Source organism: Crocuta crocuta, unplaced genomic scaffold (genome assembly GCF_008692635.1).
Source record: "Crocuta crocuta isolate KB4526 unplaced genomic scaffold, BGI_CrCroc_1.0 scaffold431, whole genome shotgun sequence".
Taxonomy (NCBI): domain Eukaryota; kingdom Metazoa; phylum Chordata; class Mammalia; order Carnivora; family Hyaenidae; genus Crocuta; species Crocuta crocuta.
Genome location: NW_027528859.1, coordinates 2117848 through 2138532, shown reverse-complemented (window position 1 = coordinate 2138532; position 20685 = coordinate 2117848). Strand labels below are relative to the sequence as shown.

The 20685-nt window shown below is 49.0% G+C and overlaps 1 protein-coding gene across 1 annotated transcript in view; it reads right to left on the bottom strand.

Moving 5' to 3' along the window:
* The window catches only part of CORO2A (coronin 2A), a 47117-nt gene that overhangs the window by 10491 nt on the left and 15941 nt on the right, over positions 1-20685 (bottom strand). The window contains exons 2-3 of the mRNA XM_077756111.1: positions 14317-14517; positions 63-179 (exon numbers count right to left, since the gene is read on the bottom strand). Of these exons, the coding sequence (XP_077612237.1) occupies positions 63-179; positions 14317-14517 (318 nt within the window). The remainder of the gene's footprint in view (positions 1-62; positions 180-14316; positions 14518-20685) is intronic.

Genomic DNA, 20685 nt, shown 5'->3' with positions numbered 1-20685 from the left:
CTCCCTGTGCCCCGACCCCTCTCAACTCGGGAAAGGGAACCGCCTCATGCGCTGATACTCACTGTGGCGTCTTCAGAACAGGAGGCGATCTCAAAATCATTAAAAGGGTTCCACTTGATGTCTAAGACGTTCCCTTTGTGCCCGCAGACCTTTGGGTAGTGGGGGTCCAGCTTTCCTGTCTGCAAAACAGTGTCCAGGAGTGTTGGAGAGGAGGGGGGGCTAATTCCACGTAAGCATCTGGTCGGTCAGTCGGGCAGTCAGCAATCACTGAGTAGACAGGAAAATGTAAGGGACAGAACTGAGTGTGAATCTAGGCCCTAGCCCTGTTCTCGGCGTGATGCTGGGGGAGTCACGCCACTTGCCTGAGCCTCAGTGTCCTCGTCAGTAAAATGGGGGCAATAATAGATAATTTACAAGGTTCACGTGAGTGTCACAGGAGATGAGGTGTGGAAAGGGTCTAGCACAGTGCCGAGCACGTAGTAGGTGTTCAGTAAAAGGATATTTCCCTTCATACGCTGCTGGTGGGAATGTAAACACGGGCAGCTGCTTTGGAAAACATTCTGGCAGTTCCTTAAAAGGTTAAACACAGAGTTACCATGTGACCTAGCAATTTCACTCCTAGGTATATATATCCCCAAGAAAAATGAAAACACAAGCCTACGAAAAACCTGAACACCAATGTTTGTAGCGGCATTATTCATAATAGCCAAAAGGTGGAAACAACCCAAATGTCCATCAAGGGATGAATGGATAGGCAAAATGTACTATATCCATACAATGGAGTATTGTTTCAGCCAAAAAAGGAACAAAGAACTGACATACGCGACAACATGGATGAACCCTGGGAACGTGCTAAGTGAGAGAAGTCAGACATAAAAAGCCACACATTGCATGAGTCCACATTAGTGATGTACCAGATGTGGTGTCATTGTTAGAGCAAATGGATACATCGTCTGGTACCCGGTATTCAGAACCCTAAAAGATCCAGAACAGGGAAGTCCATAGAGACTGAGAGCAGATCAGTGGTTGCCCGGGACCCGGGGGGAGGGGGTAATAAGGAGTGGCTGCTAATGGGTGCGGAGTTTCCTTGTGAGGTGATGAAATTGTATTGAAATCAGACAGTGGTGATGTTTGCACAGCCATGTGACCACATTAGAAACCGACTGAATTGTACATCTTATTTTTTGTTTTCTTTTTTTTTTAAATTTGTAGTTTATTACTGATACTTCAATTTCCTATTCATTTATTTGTTTGTTTGTTTAGAGAGAGAGGGAGCATGCATGAGTGGGAGAGGGGGAAGAGGGAGAGAGAGAATCTTACGCAGGCTCCATGCTCAGCACGGAGCCCAATGCAGGGCTCAACCTGGGATCCTGACCTGAGCCAAAATCAAGAGTCCAACACTCTACCAACTGAGCCACCTAGGTGCCTGTGAATCGTATACTTTATTTTATTAAAAACTTTTTTTAATGTGTATTTATTTTTGAGAGAGAGAGAGAGAGAGAGCACAAGCGGGGCAGGGGCAGGGGCAGAGAAAGAGAAAGAGAGAGAGAGAGGGATGGAGGATCTGAAGAGGGCTCTTTGCTGACAGGGTTCGAACTCTTGAACCATGAGATCATGATCTGATCTGAAGTTGGATGCTTAACCAACTGAGCCACCCAGGTGCCCCTGAATTGTACATTTTAAAATGGTGAGGGGCGCCTGCGGGGCTTGGTCGGTTGAGCGTCCAACTCTTGGTTACAGCTCAGGTCGTGGATCTCACAGTTTGTGAGACCAAACACTGAGCCCCAGGTTGGGCTCTGTGCTGACAGCATGGAGGCTGTTTGGGATTCTTGCTCTTCCTTTCTCTCTGGCCCTCCTCCGTTGTGCACAGACAGGTGCTTTCTCTCTCTCTCTCAAAATAAATAAATACTTATAAAAAATGGTGAAATTTATGGGATGTGAATTATACTTCAATTAAAAAGGAAAAAAAAGAGCATTTTCTTCCTTTTCCACTTTGCCTGCTGAGAATCGCTGTCTGGGCACAGAGGGGACACAGTTCCCAAGCTGAGACTTCTCGCCCTGCACTTGGACCTGGGTTTCCTGGGCCATGGCACAAGCGTGCCCAGTCAGTCACAGAACCCCGGGGCTGGCAGCGGCCGGCACACTCATGTCACACATCGCATCGCACAGCTTGGCAGAACAGGCCCCAGGCCCTCTGCCTGCCAAAGCAGGCTTTGTCCATATCCACCATCAAACTGCAGATGCTGAAGCCCCCCACCCGAATGCTCTGCAGTCCAGCTTTCCATTCATGAGGAAGAGACAGCCGAGAAGGAAACTGGCCTACATCCATCCATTCAGCAAATCTGCATGACATCCGTAGGGAACAGGCCCCATGCAAGGTGCTGGGGAGCACAGGATGTACTATCTGACTCCGCAGGACCAAAACTTTCAGGGTCTTCAAAAAAGATCTTTCAGGAACAGAGTGGATTCAAGGAACACCCACCGCCTCTCCTTCCCTCGCCTCTCCAGAGTGGTTTCACTCTGTAGAATCCACTGAGACCGTGCCCAGTTGAGATCGAGCAAAGAAAGATACAGTGGCATCTCTGACCTGGGCTAATTAGGCTGCAGCTACCATGGGATAAGACACAGGGTTTCCAGTCGCTCTGGCAAACTAGTAGACACAGACCCTGAGACTCTGGCTCATGGAGGCTTTATGCGTGCATCTTAGTAGCTCTGCCAACAGAGGTCGTGGTGCTGGGCTCCCCTTCAGAAATACCCTGCCCAGTTCAGCTCTTACCTCTCAGGAAAGCGTACGAGACACCTCACCCTTGAATGGATCCCAAACTGGAGGGGAAACTCTATACAGGGCATTATTTGATAAACTGGAATGTGAAAGGTGGCTTAAAGTATTGTTACAATGTTAAAATCTGTGAAGTTGATAACGTAATATGGTTATAAAAGAGAATATTCCCACTTTTAGGGAACACTCAAGTGGTTAGGGGTAAAGATCAAAGGTATATGTAATTTATCCTTGAATGGTTCAGAAAAGAAAATTATACCCTCACATATACATTCAGGCAGAGGAAAGCAAAGAATTTGGACATATCGGATGTTAGTGATGTGTGGGTTCCATTTGGGCTTCTCAACAAGAGAGCTGCATGCCCCCTGCTCCGGGAGCCACAGAGCTGGAGGGAGAAAGTGCCCCTATGGCTCCCCCCCACCCCCCAGATCTCAACAGGACCACCGCTCCAGCCAGCGACCTCTCACCTAGTCTACAGGCCATGGTGCACACTGTTGTCCGTGAGCTTTCAAAAATTAAAATCTGATGGTGCCCTGCACCTGCTCAAATTTTGTAAGCCTCTTTTTCCTCATGTATAAGATGTGAGTAATGATCTCTTCCTTGCAGGACTGTTATGAGTGTAAAATGAAACACTGTGCATGAAAAGCCAAACAGTGGTGTCCTAGAGTTAAGTGCTCAAATAAGAGCAGCTGTTATTATGTGTATATGTGTGTGTGCGTGCATGCCTGCGTGTGTATAAAAAATGAGGGAAAAAAGATGGAAGGAACTGCCCTAAAATGTTATTCATGGTTATCTCTAGATGGTGGGATAAATTGTGGTTTTACCATCTTCTGTGTTTCTTGTTTTAAATTTTTGCAAACTTTCTATAAAACAGTGTGGATTTTGCAATAAACTAAAGGTATTTGTTAACACAAAACTCTAAACTTTCTGAAAAGATGGGTCCTTCCAGGATTAGCCAAAAATGTGTTATAAAACTGCAGATCTTTTCTTTTTTTCAGTTTACTTATTTATTTTGAGAGAGAAAGAGAGAGAAGCAGGTGAGGGGCAGAGAGAGAGAGAGAGGGAGATAGAAAGAACCCCAGGCAGGCTCTGTGCTGTTAAGGGAGAAGCCCGATGTAGGGCTCAAACTCACACACCATGAGATCATGACCTGAGCCAAAATCAAGAATCAGACACTCAACCGACTGAGCCACCCAGGTGCCCCTAAGACTGCAGATCATTTTTTTTTTTTTAAATTTATTTCTGAGAGAGACAGCGTGAGCAAGGGAGGGTCAAAGAGAGAGGGAGACACAGAATCCGAAACAGGCTCCAGGCTCTGAGCTGTCAGCACAGAGCCCGACGTGGGGCTGGAACCCACGAACTGTGAGATCATGACCTGAGCCGAAATTGGACGCCCAACAGACTGAGCCACCCAGGTGCCCCCTAAGACTGCAGATCTTGAAGGGCTCTCAGAGACCAGGAACAGTAAGAACACTGCAAACTCTCTTATCCTGCCCCCATGGCAGGCATCACTAATGGATTACAACACCCGGCAGGCATCACTAATAGATTATAGTACTCTCGCTGGCCCCACACTGGAGGGATGTGCTCAGGGTCACAGGGAATGTACAGGGCAGAGTGGGGCGGCAGCCCAGGACCGTAGCTCCCAGGTGTGCCTGTGCTGTACTTGCCCTCCTTGAGGGCTCTCAGCCCTCTCTGACTCAGTGTCCTGCCCCACTTCTGCATACAGCCTTTCCTTCTCTTAGATCATTTCCTGGGTCAAAGGGCATGAACAGTGCTGGGTCTTTCGTTATGCACACCCAAGTGCTCTCTGGCCCAGAGCCCTGCCACAATTTTGTCCTGAAGGTTTCTGGGAAGAGCTGATCATCAGGCTGGCCCTGGCTGACCCGAGGCAGGCTGCCCAGGAGCTCCATTCAGATCACTGTGGAGCCTCAGCTGAGCCCAAGACTCAGCAGGGGCTTGGGGGCCAGGCATGCTCAGGTGGGCCGGTGCTCCCTCCAGGCCTTGCAAAGTGGAGACCCCAGCCCCAGACAATTGTCTTCCTTCTCAGAGAACATGGGCTGGCTCGTTCTCCCCTGGGGCCAGCGGGCTGCTCTGCCTAACAGGGTTTTACACTGAGGTCTGACATTAATGGACATTATTAGCCAGTCTAATGGGCTATTGACCGAGCTGCTAAAAGCTCCATCATGACAGGGACGTTTATAATCAGGAGGCCACTTTTGCCTTTCAGTCCACTAGGCCAGCAGTCAGCCATGGACAGGCCCCTGATTCACAGGGGACACAGCCCTAAATCAGGGGAGGCACTCCTGCCCTCCTGGCAGACTGCAGGGAACCCCGGCTTGGGTGCAGGAGCTGCCTGTTCTGCCTGGAGAGATGCCACTTCCAAGTCTCGGAGGGGCTGCCCTGAGTGGACGGAACTATGGGACCCAGAAGGCTGAGCTAGGCAGGTGGGGGGCATTCCAGGGCAGGCAGACCTCAGCTGCTGGGGAGGGACCACTGTGCGGCCATCCCCACAACACCCAGCACTCACAGGGGTGCAGCCATTCCTGCAAAAGTGTCCCAACCTCCAGGGACCCTTCTGACAGCCCAGGGTGGACATGGGAGGCACGGGTAGAGGCGGGGGCAGGCTGCGCAGCGTAGAAGAGGTTAGGCGCGCACGCCGACTCAGGCTTCCTGGGTTTGAGTCCCTGCTATGGCACTTAACCACCATGTGACCCTGGGCACGAGACCTCAGCTGTCTATGCCTCAGTTTCCTCGTCTACAAAATGGCAACAGTAGTAGGACTTCGCAGGGTGCGAGTGATTCCATGAGCCCGTACAAGTAAATCACTTTAAGACAGTGCCTGGTACGAGGCAAGCTCTCAGTGAATTCACCAGTGCAAGCTGGTCAGAGCTAATCGTCATGATCCACTTTTACTATCACTCAAAATGTTTTGGGGGCCCCAGGATATACTCAGTGTGAGGCCCACCTCTCCCTGCACAACTGATGGGCGACGGAGCCAGGGTGCCGAGGTGAATAAAGTGGTTCCTAGGTTGTATTCCAGTGAATGAACCTGAGCACATTCTCACACCTGTAAGAAATAGGTTTGTAAATGCTGCAGGGGTCATACTTTAGGGGGTCATTTATGTGCCAGGCCCGTGCTAGGTGCTTCATCCCCATTTATGGTGCAGCAGCTGGGGAACAGAGGGGTTGACAGTCATGTGCTAAGGGCCACAGAGCCAGTCTGCAGCAGAGCCCTGACAACTGGGAATATTTCCTCTCTCTTCCTGCTCTGCCGTTTGCCCCCCTCTCACTGTAAGTTATCATTGGCAGCGGGCACGACTCTCACTGAGGACCTCCCTGGAACTGGCCCGCGCCCTACATTTCTAGTAAGAGAATCTGAGTGTGGAGGGAACAAATGTGTCCCATGGAGGGTGGGAGGTTCAAAATGTTGGCTGGGCCGGAGGGGGAAGCCTGATGAGGAAGGCAGGATTTGCCTGCAGGCAATGGGGAGCTCTGGGAGGGGACTAAGCTGGGGAGTGACAGGGTCAGGCACAAGCTTGAGAAACAGTCAGGGTCACTGGCACAGCCGTGAGGCGCTCCTCCCCTCCTCCCAGGCACCACGGTGTCAGTCTGACCCCTCTGATCCTATCGGGTCCACTCCCAGGGCCTATCCCCAGGCTTCCGCCGGCCCTTGCTTTCATTCCTCCCCACCTACCACACCTCACGACAAAGTCCACCCTACGCACCCCCAGGGGTGGCTCTGCTGCAGGCCGGGCCCCAGGCTCAGCAGCCCAATCTGGCCCGTCCTGTCCCCTGGCTCTGGGCGAGCCCGTCTCCACACCTTCCTGTTCCCATCTCCACACCTTCCTGTTCCCGGAGCACAGCCCTTGTTGCCCTGGCTTGCCTTGGGTCACAGTGAGGGAGGGAGCCTGTCTGCAGAGTCACCGGGTACCTGGGGCTGCCTGGTCCTTCTGAGAATAAATTCTAGGAGACTGTGGGGGGCCAGGCACCTTCCGATACTTAGGTTCGTGTCCCCCCTCCAGTAAATAATCAGCTGGCTTGTACCTCTGTTCCTTCCATGGGGCTAGTTTACCGACACCTTTCTGTGCCTGGCTGGGATGGAATCCCTGGTAACTGACAAGGAGCCCCTGTAAACCAGAGCCCAAACCGAGAAGCAACACCCAGATGAGTTACACAAGAACAAGGCCCTGTGGCCACATCCAGGTTGGGGCCACATTCCAGTCCTCACCCTCAGGGCTCAGGGTCCTTTGGGAAGTCATCTCCCTGAGCCTCAGCATCCTCATGTGCACAATGGGGCAAAACCTCCTACAGACGGGGCTAACGAAGGGCTGGGCATAAGCACGGTCCTTGGTTACGCATGAGAAAGGGCCCTGCAGGCTTGTCTGCCTGGAGGTGCTGTGTCCGAGGCTCAGCACGCACGTCCTACTCGTGCAGGCTGCCCGTGGTTACCCAGTATTAACCAAATGCAAAGCGTGGATCCTTCTTGGACCCTGATTCAAAGGAACCACACACAAAGAGGCATTTATGAGGCAATCAGGGATATGTCCACATGCCCTGGGAATCAGGCGACCCAGAAGCTACTGTCCATGCCACAATCCCGGTGTTGCCGTTTTGTCAGAAAATGTCTCTAGATTTTAGAATTGCATCCTGAAATGGATAGGGTTAAAATAACAAAATGTCCAGGATTTGCTTTAAAATAACTTGGGGCAGGTGTCAAAAGACAGATGAAGCAATAGTGGCAAAGTCTGGGAAACTCTAGAATCTGGGAATAGAAGAGTTCATTCTATTGTTTTTATCTACTCTTCTGTTTGAAATCCTTTCATAATTACAAAAAGAACTAGATTAGAGACTAGCGGCTGAAAATGTAGTTTGTAAACGAGCAGCATCAGCACCACCTGGGAGTACAGATGTCATAATTAATGAATGAAAACACAGGATGCCGAGTGACATTTAAATTTCAGATAAACGATGGGGCGCCGGGTGGCTCAGTTGGTTAAGCGACCGACTTCGGCTCAGGTCATGATTCCACAGTTTGTGGGTTCAAGTCCCGTGTTGGGCTCTGTGCTGACAGCTCAGAGCCTGGAGCCTGTTTCAGATTCTGTCTCCCTGTCTCTCTGACCCTCCCCTGCTCGCACTCTGTCTTTCGATAATAAATAAACATTAAAAAATTAAAAAAAAAAAATAAATTTCAGATAAAAGAAAAACATCTTTTTCAGTAAAAGTATGCTCCATGAAATATTTTACTTGTACTGAAATAGAGCTTGGCAGTTTCTTACAAACCCAAACATGTAAAGCTACTTTAGGACCTAGCAGTTGCACTCGTGGGCATTTGCCCACTTATGTTCGCACAGAAACCTATACATGAATGTTTATAGCAGCTTTATTCCTAACAGCCCCAAACTGGAAACAATTTCGGTGGCTTTCAGTGGGTGTGTGGTTAAACAAATGGTGTGCACCTCCGCCACGGAATATTACTCAGCAATGAAAAAGAGTGAGCAACTGATCCAGGCAACAACCTGGATGGATTTACAGGAAATTACTCCGAGTGATCAAAGTCAAGTCCAAAAGGTTACATACTGTATGGTTCTGTCTATGTGACATTCTTAAAATGGCACAAGGATAGAAACAGAGAACATGAGCTTCCGACTTCGGCTCAGGCTGTGATCTCACCGTTTGTGAGGTCAAGCCCCACATTGGGCTCTGTGCTGACAGCTTGGAGCCTGGAGCCTGCTTCGGATTCTATCCCCCTCGCCTCTGCCCCTCCCCTACTCACACTCTGTCTCTGTCTCTCTCTCAAAAATAAATAACATTAAAATTTTTTTTAAAGAATCAAAGAACAGATTAGTGGTTGTCAGGGGTTACGGAGAAGGTGGAGGTGGAAGGAGCGGCTAGAGCAGCCGTAGGGATCTTTGTGGTGGTGGCAGCGTCCGTATCTAGACTGCACCTATGTCGCTATCATGGTTTTGATACTCTAGTCTTGCAAGATGTTACCTTTGGGGGAAACTGGGTAAAGGGTTCACAGAATCTCTATGTTATTTCTTAAATTGCATGTGGAATCTACAATGATCTCAAAACAAAAAAAGTTTAATTGAAAAGAAACAAAATAAGCAAAAAGAAAGTTATTTGGTGTTTATTTGAAATTCAAGTTTGGGAGCCCCTGAGTGGCTCAGTCAGTTAAGCGTCGACTCTTGATTTTGGCTCAGGTCATGATCTCACAGTCATGAGACTGAGGCCCGTATGGGGCTCTGCACTGGGCACAGAGCCTGCTTGAGATTCTCTCTCTCCCTCTCCTTCTGCCCTTCTCCCACTCACACAAGGATGCACATGCTCGTGTGAGCTCTCTCTCTCTCTGTAGGAAAGAAAGAGAGAGAGAGAGAGAGGAAGAAAAGAAGGAAGGAATGAGAGAGAGAGAGAGAGAGAGAGAGAGAGAGAGAAATTCAAGTTCAACGGGGCATTCTGTGTTTTATCTGGCAACCCTGGAACTTGTTGGAAAGCAAAGTCCCCGGCCCCACTTCTGGCCCATGGAATCAGTCTGCATCATGACACTCAGACTCAGATTAGTGGCTTCTCCCTCCTGCTGTGCTTGGATTCCTAGGCATCTGTGATAATAGCAATTAACATGTATCCTTGAGCCATTTAAGATATTTCAAAAAGGCCAAAAGGAATCCTACATTTTACCCAGGATCAGGCTGTACAGGACAAGTGAGTTTCCACTCTCCAATGACTCAGAATAGTCAGACTCCTGCCCTGGCTTCCAAAGCGTGCGCAAATCCCAACCCTGCTCCCCTCTCTGACCTTACCTCCCATTGTTCTTGCCCCTGTGACACTGTACCAGTTTGTCTCAAACACACCAAACTCAGAGCCCATACCAAACCCATTCCCACCTCAGGGCCTTTGCACTTGCTATTCATGCTACCTGAATACTCTGCTTCTAGAGTTTCAAGTGGTTTTCTGCTCAAACATCGCCTCCTCAGAAAGACCTCTGATCATCCTATCTTTCTAAACCAGGTCCACCCTTCCCATGAAGGTAACACTCCATCACATCAAACCAACTTATTTTCTTAAATCAGTTGCCAGTACCTATTTATACTCAGTAGTTCATTGAGTTAGAAACATAGTTCTGGGGGTGCCTGGCTCAGTTGGTTAAGCATCTGACTCTTGATTTCAGCTCAGGTCATAATCCCACAGTTTGTGGGTTTGAGCACCACCATGTTGGGCTCTGTGCTGACAGTGCAGAGCCTGCTTGGGATTCTCTCTCTCTCTGCCCTCTCCCTCCCCCCCCGACTAGTGTGCTCGTCCTGTCTCTCTCAAAAATAAATAAATAAAAACATTAAAAAAAAGAAACTGACATTTCTGAAAAAGGCTGAGTAATAAAAATCTGAAAAACACACTAATTAGTTAAGAATACAGCCTGTTTAATGGATAAAATCTTTAAATGATTTTTTAAAATGTTTATTTTTGAGAGACAGAGAGAGACAGAGTGTGACCGAGGGAGGGACAGAGAGAGAGGGAGACACAGAATCTGAAGCAGACTCCAGGCTCTGAGCTGTCAGCACAGAGCCAGACATGGGGCTCAAACTCATGAACCACGAGATCATGACCTGAGCAGAAGTCGGATGCTTAACCGATTGAGCCACCCAGGCACCCCAGATAGAATCTTTTAAGGCACCCAGAGCTTGAGAAAAACAAGTGGCCAAATGGGTCATCCATAGGAGACCTTTGAGCTCTGACCTTCAAGTCTTTCATAAATCCCATTTTACACTTGTCCCCCACTAGCTTGAAAAATTTCAGCTCTAGAATACAGTTCACACTTCTCATTCTGGCATTCAAGGCCCTTCTAATCTGGCCCCAATCCACTTCCCCAGGGTACTTCTCTTCCTCCTCTTCAACACAGACTGTTAATTTGTTCTGGCCAGGCTGTTCCCTGCATTATTCCCTGGTCACTCCATGTACAGTCCCACCTCTATGCCTCTGCTGGTGTCATTCCCCTTGCCAATGACAGCCTCCCTATTTATATAGATGAACAATCTTTGGGTAATTTGTTCAATCAATGAAAATTTATGAGCACCAACTGCATCCCCAACATGTGATATTTAGGTCAACAAAGTAGCCATTCTCCATCCCCTGTCCCCATTCCAAGTACCTTAGGAGGTACTAGTAGAAGAATACAAATAACTCTAATTCAAAGTAATCAGGGTGTGGTATCCTAAGGAATATACTGTACACTACATCCTTAAAAGGAGAATGCCTCGGAGATTTGGGAGAGGGAGAAGGAGATGCTATTCATGAACATGGTATACAGTTCCATTTACTTAGGTCATCTTTAATATTGGTTTTCCAATAGTGCTCTGTATTTCTCTCCTTTTGGTTGTTCACTCCTATGTATACAATCTTCTTTTATTCCACTGCAAATGTTTACATATTCTAAGTGTTCTAAGTATATAAAAATGCAATTCATTTTTATATTCTGATTTTTTGTATCCAGCCACCTTCCAAATACTGTTATTATTTTTCTAATACTTTGATCAGAAGTGTGAACTTTTGGGTTTCTAGGTAGTCAATTACACCTATAAATAAATGTGGTTTTATGTCTTCCATTTCAATCCTTATACCTTATTTTTCAGGTTTACTTTGCAGGCCAGGACCTTTACCTCACTACTGATTTTAAAGGGATGTTTCTAACATTCCAACTTTATGAATGCTTGCACCATATTAACAAAGAGATCAAATATCACTGATATCACCAATAATGGGACAAACTGACAACATGTGTCACATGACCTGTGAACTGAGGATCCAACACCTGTTGTTTAATATTCTTGCCCAAAACATATAATATAAATCTAATCATGAGAAAACAATTTCAAAAATCGAACGTTTATTTTATTTTATTTTTGTTTTTATTTTTAAAAAATTTTCTAACATTTTATTCTTGAGAGATAGAGACAGCACAAGCAGGGAAGGGGCAGAGGCGGAGACACTGAATTGGAAGCAGGCTCCAGGCTCTGAGCTGTCAGCACAGAGCCTGACACGGGGCTCGAACCCGAGAACCATGAGATCATGACCTGAGCTGACGTTGGACACTTAACTGACAGCCACCTAGGCACCCCTCAAAAATCCAAATTTTAAAATGTTCTACAAAATGACTTTACCTGCTTAAAAATGTCAGTGTCATGAAAAGTAGACTTTGAGATATGACAACAAAATACAATGAATGGTCCTGAGTTGGATTCTGGACCAGACACGAAATTTCTATACATACATGTACAGAGAGAAAGATATAAAAGAGATAAAAGGTAAGCCTGTCAGAATGTTAGCAATGGGTGAATCTGCATGAAAGGTTTTTAAAAATTCTGTTTCTTATATTAGTGAAATTCTCTTTTCCTGATTTGCTAAGAATTTGTATCATGAATGGGTAGTGAGCTTTATCAAATGATGTTTCTGCATTTATGGAGATGACCATATGGCTTTCTCCCTTCATTAGTTAATAATGATTTACATTTCTAGATTTATTAATATTAAACTGTCCCCAGCTTGGTTAGAATGTATCCTCTCTTAAATTTACTGCTGGATTTTGTTTGTTAGCCATTCCGCATACACCTTGAGTGAGATTGCTCTGTCATTTTCCTTTCTTGTTCTGCCCTTGTCTGGTTTTGGAATCAAAGTTACAGTGGCTCATAGAACAAGGAGGGGAGAAAGTCCCTCTTTTTCTGCTCTCTAGAATTGTTTGCAAAAGATTGGAATAATCGGTTCCTTGGAAGTTATATAGAAATTGCCTGTAAAAACCACATGAACATCATATCATCCTTATGTATGTGTTTTCATTACATATAGCATATTAAAAAAGGCATGAAATGTAAGTGTTCAGCTTAATAAATTGCTGGAAAGTGAAGTACCCATATATCTGCATTCTTCTCAGGTTAAGACATGAACTATCAGCAACACAAAGAATACCCCACCCCCCCCGCCACAGACATTCTCCAATCATAACTACCCCCCTCCCTCAGGGAGTGATAATTATTCTGGATTTCATGATAGTCTCTTGTTTGCTCTCCCTTAAAATTTTCCTACCTACTTACACATCCCTTAAAGGCAGAATTTAATTTAGTCTGCATCTATCTTTAGGTAAAGAGAGTGAGATATTTGTAATTTGTTTGGTTTCTTTTCCTCAAAATTGTCGTGAAGATCCATCCATGTTGTGGTATGTATGTATATATACTTTGTTCCTTTTCATGATTGTGCATAGTCCCTAGTATGGAGATACCATCATCTATTTATTCAATCCTTGGACATTTGAGTGTTTGCAGTTTTGTGATAATATGAACAGCGCTCCTATGCACATTCTTGTATTTGTGTTCTGATGCACATAAACACAGTGCGTGGGATATACCAGGGAGTACAATCTCTGGGTCATAACGTATGCGAATGTTTCTCTCTCCTAGAAGCTGTCACATTTTGCTTCAAAGCATGTGTGACAAAAAACCAAAAAACACATGTGACAGTTTACACTGAGAGTTTACACTGCTCTCCATGTCCTCGCCACCACTTCCTATTGTCAGATCTTTACATTTTTGTCAATCCTGTGGTTGCGGTAGAGTCTCACTGGGGTCTCCTGGTGAGATACCAGTGAATGGGAGGTTAAAATTAATCTTTTGACGTTGATTTCTAATTCAGTTCCACTTGGATCAGAAAACCTGGTCTATGAGATTCCATTTTTTGTTTATGACTTTAATTTCAGAAGTCCTTTGTGAGGGGGGGTCTAAGTCTGCCCTCAGCCGACTCTTCTTCGTGGTGGCTCACATGCTTGGTGATCTCAGATTATGACCCTCCCTGATCGACCTCTGTAGCAGTCCTGTCTACACAGGTGATGTCTTCCTCCAGAGAAACTTCCTACCTGCCTCTGCTGTGAGCCAGAGGCTCTACCAACCAGGGTCCCTCTACCTCTTTTGCAGGTTCAGCCCTAAGAAGATTCAGGCTTGGTGTCCTGACAAGGTCTGCTATTAGGTTAAGTTACACCAAACTACCACTTCTGGGTTAAAAAACTTAAATATCAACAGTTGCACATGGTCTAACCTACACTGTTAACATGTGCCGACAGGACAAGCTTGTTCTTTCTGTTTGCTCCCTGCTTACCTCTCCCAGTTAGGTTTTTGGCTCAAGATTTGTTTCTCTTTGCTGGGGAGGGGAGGTGGCCTTGGAGATTTCCCCAACATCTTGTGAGCCCAGCAATGCATTACAAATTACAGTTTCTTCAGCAGTGAATTATTTTGCAGTGGGGTGGAGGAGTGGTCTTAGGAGTAGGGTAGCTAAAGCTAGAAGCTGAAATCCCAGGACAGGGTTTTTTTTTTTTTTTTCTCAATGAGGAAACCAAAGCTCAAAGAAGTGACATGACTCAAGATCACATGGCTGGTAACAGGCAGGGTTAGGATCTGAACCCACATAAGAGACCAGAAACCCAGGTTCTTTCTACTTCCCCTCCGTCTGTACTGCCTCCAGAGGGCTGCTTGGACCTGGGGCTTAGCAGGCAATCTTACCTGATTCAAGGGAATGACGAGGAAGGCCCCCCCACCAGCGCACTCAGTCACGACTGCAATGAAATGGGGGTTCACAGCGCAGAAGTGATTGTCATGGACGCTGTGGGTGATGGGCACCGAGTCGTAGCAATTCTCCTTGCTGGCCGGTTTGCCGAAGACGTGGCGGAACTTGGAGCTCCGGTACTGGGGATGCCATGACATCTGTGGGGACACACAGGACAGAAGGGGCATGAGGCTCCCTGCCCTGATGGCGGGGCCCTGCGGGAGCTCACCTTGAGAGGGCACAACCAGCCCAGCGGTCAGTTCTGTGTGGATGGTGCGCTATGAAGGGCAACCACATGAACAGACTGTTACTGTGGCTACTTCTGTGGGTCTGGTGAGACGGTATATGGTTATCGCTGGCCTGTTTGCCTGTCATCTCTTCAAGCATGAACACAAAAGGCAGACCATGCCAGGGAGAGAACCCACCAGGTTCCCTCCCTCTCCACCATCTCAGCAGGGAGCCCAGCCACCCTGCACCACTCAGTGCAGCTAAGTGGGTCACACTGGGTCCCCTGGAGCCAGCCTGCCTGGGCTCTAATTCCAGCTCTGCCTCTTACCAGCTGGGTGAGCAAGTGACTTAACCTCTGAGGTCTCAGTTTTCTCATCTGTACAATGGGGATAATAAAGTCATCTGTCTCCTAGACTTGTCATGAGGACTAAATTACATGATACATCAAGGTCCCTTGATCTACGGTAATAATTACTCCCACTACATTATCATCCAGGCGTCTTGAACTTCTCCAGCTCCTCATCCAGCCCTGTAGTTGTTCACTCTGTCTACTGAGCACCACTGGACGACGGGGCCCTGTCCCTGGCACTGGGGGTTTGGAGAGAGTGAGCATGAGCCCGGCCTTACAGGAGCGAAGAGTCCTGTGAGTGAGGCCACTAGGGGAGCCGGGGCTACTGAGACCCAGTGTCCTATAGGTAATAATGGAGGTTTGTGCATGGCAATCAGCGCAGGCTTCCCAGGGGAAGTGACATGCGAGCTGTGATTTGAAGGATGAGGAGGAGTTGGCTGTGTTGACAGGACAGAGGTAAGGTGGGGGGAAGGTATCCCAGGCAGATGGAACAGCCTAAGCAAAGGCCCGGAGACAGAAGCAAAAATGGAATGTTTGGGAAACTACATGTGGCTTAGTAGGATTAACAAGGTGATGTTAAACACACACACGTGCACACGCACGCACACGCACACGCACACACACACACACACAGTAAATCGGATGACGTGAGTAAAGAGAGCACAGCTAGAGGGGGGGCAGGGCTCGGTCATGAATGGCAAAAGGGGGTCTCGGCCTCATCAGTGGTCAAACACACACACGTGCAGCCTCTCAGCTCTGCTGCCGCCCATATTAACCCCTGACCCCAGTCTCTGACCCCAACGGGCCTTTCTCTCCACGCTCCTCAGCTAGGCCAGAGAGATCCTTCTGGACCAAGCCCTGCTGTATTCCTCACCCCCCTCCTGAGGTCACCTTTGGACACTCCCGATTCACTGGCGCTGAACCCAATCTGGCATTTAAGGCAAGGTGAGGTCCCGCCCTGCATATTCCAAGATTCAACTTTCTTTGCTCATCTTCTAAAGGATACTTTCCAGATAAAGAGCCTCCCCCACCCCCCACCTGCTCCTGCATTTCCAGTCCTCTGGGTCCTCCCCTCTTTGCCTTCCCCCTCTGCTCAGCCTGCCCTTCCCCACCCCGTGTCCCCTGTACCCGTCTCCACAAGTCCACCCCCTTCTCCAGCTCCAGCGCCCTCCTCTGGAGTCCTTCCATGACACCGCCAGTAGCAGATCTCTGATTCTCTCTCCTGCCCCAACCTGCTGTGTCTCCTTGCTGCCCTCGCACCCTTGACACTCTCAGCTCTGGTTCCTCAGTCTGGGGTCAGGGCTCCTCTCCTCTACTGCTTGCAGGCTCCTCAGAGAAAGGTCTGGGGCTCTGCTCCGGGAGCACCCAGCATAGAGCTCTGCCCACCCCGGGCCCTAGGAACTTCCCAAGGGCAGGTATGTTTGGCTGGGCACCCACAGGGTCAGGACCAAAGAAGGCACTTGCTCTGTGTTCAGTTCAAAGACACAAGAGGTCACGGTGATCAGGGGTCTGACCCATGAGCGAAACCCTTTACAGGAAGCCCACCAGACCTGTCCCGTGAAGCTCGGACATTTCAACTCTCCTTTTGGGAGGTGCTTTTGCCAGAGCTACAGGAAGCCATACAGAATACAGGGACAGACTGACTAATGTCTGTCTGATCCCAGAAAGGATGTAAGAAACCGTGTGGGCATGGAAAGTACAGAAGATAGGAGCAAATGGAAAAGCCTTGGTGAAGAAATGGGGACAGAGGGAACACTCAGGAGCACAGAGGTCACCTGATATTTAGGGGGAAGGTAAGGCACTGAACGTGTGTTGCCAGGTCCTCCACACAGTGCACTTCAGACTTGGGTCCAAGCTTCCTAGTGGCCAACTCGATAAGGGAAATAGGATCAGGAAGGGCTCTCGCCAGCCACCACTTGCTAAGGAGCAGCACAGCTTTCCTCTGCACTGGGTCCTGAGGGAAATGGGTTCTGGGGGTCCTCTCAGAAAAAAAAACTACGAGGACCAAGATGTCCCCAGGGTCTTGGTAATTAGATGGCAGCGAGGAAGTGCCCTGGGCCAGGGCTGGGGGTAGGAAAGTAGGGAGCACGTGAGCAGGCTCAGCTCCAGGCCTCCCAGCTCTGCCTTACCTTCAGCAGCTGCCCTGGTGGTGGGGGGGGGGAGCGGNCACGCCTGTCTGTGTCCAATGGTGATGCTCATCAGACGCTCTCTTGTCCCCTCACGTCCCTACCTCCTTGTTGTTAGGCAGTCACGGTATCAATTCTAGCACCAGTGGATCATGGACGGCAGTGGTACGTGCCACTTCAAGGCTGGAACACAGACCTGCCTAGGACCCCCAGAACGCTCGTCCTTGGTTGAAGGGATGTGACGGCCACATGTTCTGGATGACGCGGATTCCGTCATCCTGGTTCCCCAAGGGATCGTGTGGAACAGAGGACCTCCCCCTACCTAAGTCACGCTGGACATACGGCGTGACAGAGGAATAAACCTGCAGAGCGAACCATTCAGAACGTGGACCCATCTGTCCCAAGCTCAGCCTACTGTCCTGACTAACACGCGGCCCCACGCAGCCCCAACCGACGGTAAATGGCAAATGGCTGTGCATGCTTAGTGTGGCCGGGGCACAGGAACTGCGGGAAAGAGGTGGGCGAGGAGGCAGCACCCAGAGCACCTCAGGAGCCGTGTAAAAGAGGGCAATGGAGGCTGCGGCAGTTAAAACAGGGGATCAAGGAGCAGAGCTCACTTTTAGGTGGATTCTCTGGATTGCCAACAGCAAGGAAGGGTGGAACCGGTCAGAGGTGAGGATCGCCTGGGCTGAAACAGGGCAGAGGGCATAGAGAAGAGGGCACCTGTCAGTGAGAAACCAAGGAGGGGAGAGAAGCCACTATTCGGCTCAAGTGCTGTGGGCTGTGGGGTGAGAGGGCCCGTCACAGCTGCAGAAATCAACATGACCTGACCATCAGCACCAGCCCTGGCCCCTCTGGCCACTCCTGATGCCCTCCCTTCACAGCCTGCAGCTTCACCCCACACCTGGGGGATCGCTCTCAGCCCAGGGTCAGGGTCAGGGGGTCTCAAGAGGCCTGGTCATTGAGTCTCCTTCAGCTCAGTCACCTCCAGGGCAATGACAACTCACAGGTTTCGGGTGCTTGCTATGTGCCAGGTGCTATTCTCAGTATGAACATAACAGGTAGATGTTGCCTTGCTCTCCATTACAGATGTGGAGGTGGAGGCAGGGAAGGGAAGTGACCCACCCAAGGGTACACAGCTTATAAACTGTGGAGCTGGGGGTAGAACACAGCCCCGCCCCCCAGAGCCTCCAGCTCCAGGTTCTCGCTGATAACGAGGAAGGAAATCTCCTTCACACCCATCCACCCTGGATCTAGAACAGGGGCGCCTGCGTGGCTCAGTCGGTTGAGTATATGGCTCCTGATTTCCGCTCTGGTTATGATCTCACAGTCATGAGATCAAGACCCGCATCACCTGCTTAAGGTTCTCTCTCTCTCTCTCTCTCTCTCCTTCTGCCTCTAAGAATAAATAAAGTAAAACAAGGCTCGGGAAACTAAGTGAACACCTTTTAAAAAGAGGTCTGTTTGCCTCCACTGATGAGGCCAGTGGCTGTGGAACAGTGCCAGAAAACTAAAACTCTGTGTCAGTGACCTTCTGTCCCTCTGCCCCCAACCCTTCTCCCCACTTTACCCCACCCTACTCACCCCAGCACCTTATCTCTGCTGCCAAGTTTCTTCCAGACCTGTTGCCATGGAAGGAAACTTAGAGAAGTGGGGGATGGGGCCACACCAGGCAGGCCATCTCTCCTTCTGCCCACAGGATGGGAGTGTGCACATATATATGCGGGTGCAGTCTGTGCAAATGTGAATGCACTGGGTGTGCACATTTGTGCACAAGCACTGCATTCCTCTATGGGCGTGCATGCGTGTGTGCATCTCCTTGGGCATTCATTTGCATCAGTGCCTGTGTGTGTATATCCGTGCACGCATGAATTTAAGGACTTAGCAATTCAGAGCGCAGGAGTTTCGCCAGCTCATTTCCCCCACAAGCAGGCACTTGCCTGGAAATGCAGCCTGTAGTGGGCCCTCTGCACCACAAGGGCCCTCATCCATGGGTGGGGCCAGAAAGGCTGATCTGGGCCAGATTTATCCCATGCCACCAGTCCTGTCCTGCCTCATGCCATCCAGCTGGGCCCCACATCAAAGCTGCAGCATGTCTTCTTGGGTGTGGCGGGCCCACCCACTGGGGCACCAAGCAGGGGGTGGCATCACTTGTGCTGCTATTCCACGTGTGGTTAGCGGGCCCGATGCCATGGGATTAGGCTTTGTGGACCTCGAATTCCCTGCCCCCCCAAAGCATTTAGTCATCTCTTGGTTTAATGTCCCACTGGGTTTACTTCTCAATGCCTGACAGCGGGAAGGCTTGCTGTCTGTCCCATTCCTTCAGCTCTCCTGCCAGGTAAGTGGAGGTGGGTGTTTCATTTGATGATGGCAAAACTGAGGTGCCAGGGAAGTGATTCAACCAAGATCACATTAATAGGAGCAGTGGAAGGATGCTGTGGAGGTGGGAGGCAGACGCCAAGGCTTGACCCAGGTTCCCCTCCTCCTGCCACTTGCTCCTCTCTGACCTGGTTGTATGCATATGAGTGAGAGAAAGAGGTAGAGAGACACACACAGACACAGAGAATTTCCCCCCTGCCCCCAAAGGCCTGTCTTCGTAGCCCAGCCCTGCATCATTACAGGACAAGAGTTAGCTGCAGGGTGAATGAAACAAACCCAAATTGGGTATGGTACAAACCAGCATAATAGATTATTCATTAATTATCTATTCCTGGCCTCAGGGAAAGAATGAAATTACCTAATTTGGTTTTAGCCAACTGAGGTGGGTAGGAGTCTGGTGCTGCGGGCCACCACCGTCCCTTTGTAAGTTTAGGGTTCCACATCTAATATTTGGAGTTTTATTTTCTTTCTCTTAAAACCTGAGCTTGTGGCCAGTGAGCTGCCCCATATTGCCTTGGGAGAAGGTCTAAACCACCATATTTAGATCAGTGCAATTAATAGAGGGGAATTAGAACGACAGTTTCCTAGGTTTAAAAAACAAAAAGATTACTGTAAGAGTAAAGAACACTCCATTGGAAGGCGATCTACAAAGACCAAGAGTTAACACAACGAACACCTAATTATGGGCGGGTCCATCACCTTGACTCCAATCTTTGACCAACTATTACCCATCATAGGGCTTGTCCTGATCCTGACCTTGGCTTCAAAGTTTCCTGGAAACCTTCTTTCTCTTTTGTCCTGAATCCTTGTCAGGACCTGTGACCCATCGCAGAAGCGGGATATCTGGTTAAGGAAGCAAGACCCAACTCTGGTCAAGGCCCCTGCTGCCGACATAGGTCTCTGCTTGACCAGCCATTCAGGTGGAGGCTTCCTTTCTCACCAGGCAGAAGGAAGAAGAAACCACAGGTCTTGGCGACTTCCTGCTAGTGAGAATTGTATCCACAGTCATTTCTGCTCGCCTGAGGCCACGCCCTGTTTTACTGGTCACTTCTCGGCACAAGTGTCTATTTTCGCCTTCCACAGGCCAGCAACAGGGTCTGCAGTGAAATGACGGGATGCAGGGACGCAGAGCCTCAGGGTCTCGCCTCACAGACTTTTCTTCTCTCCTTCAGAGCAAGAAGAGGCCTTGTTGCTCTCCACAGAACCTGTCCTGGTTTGCCTGGGGCCAGGGTAGGGGGCGGGGG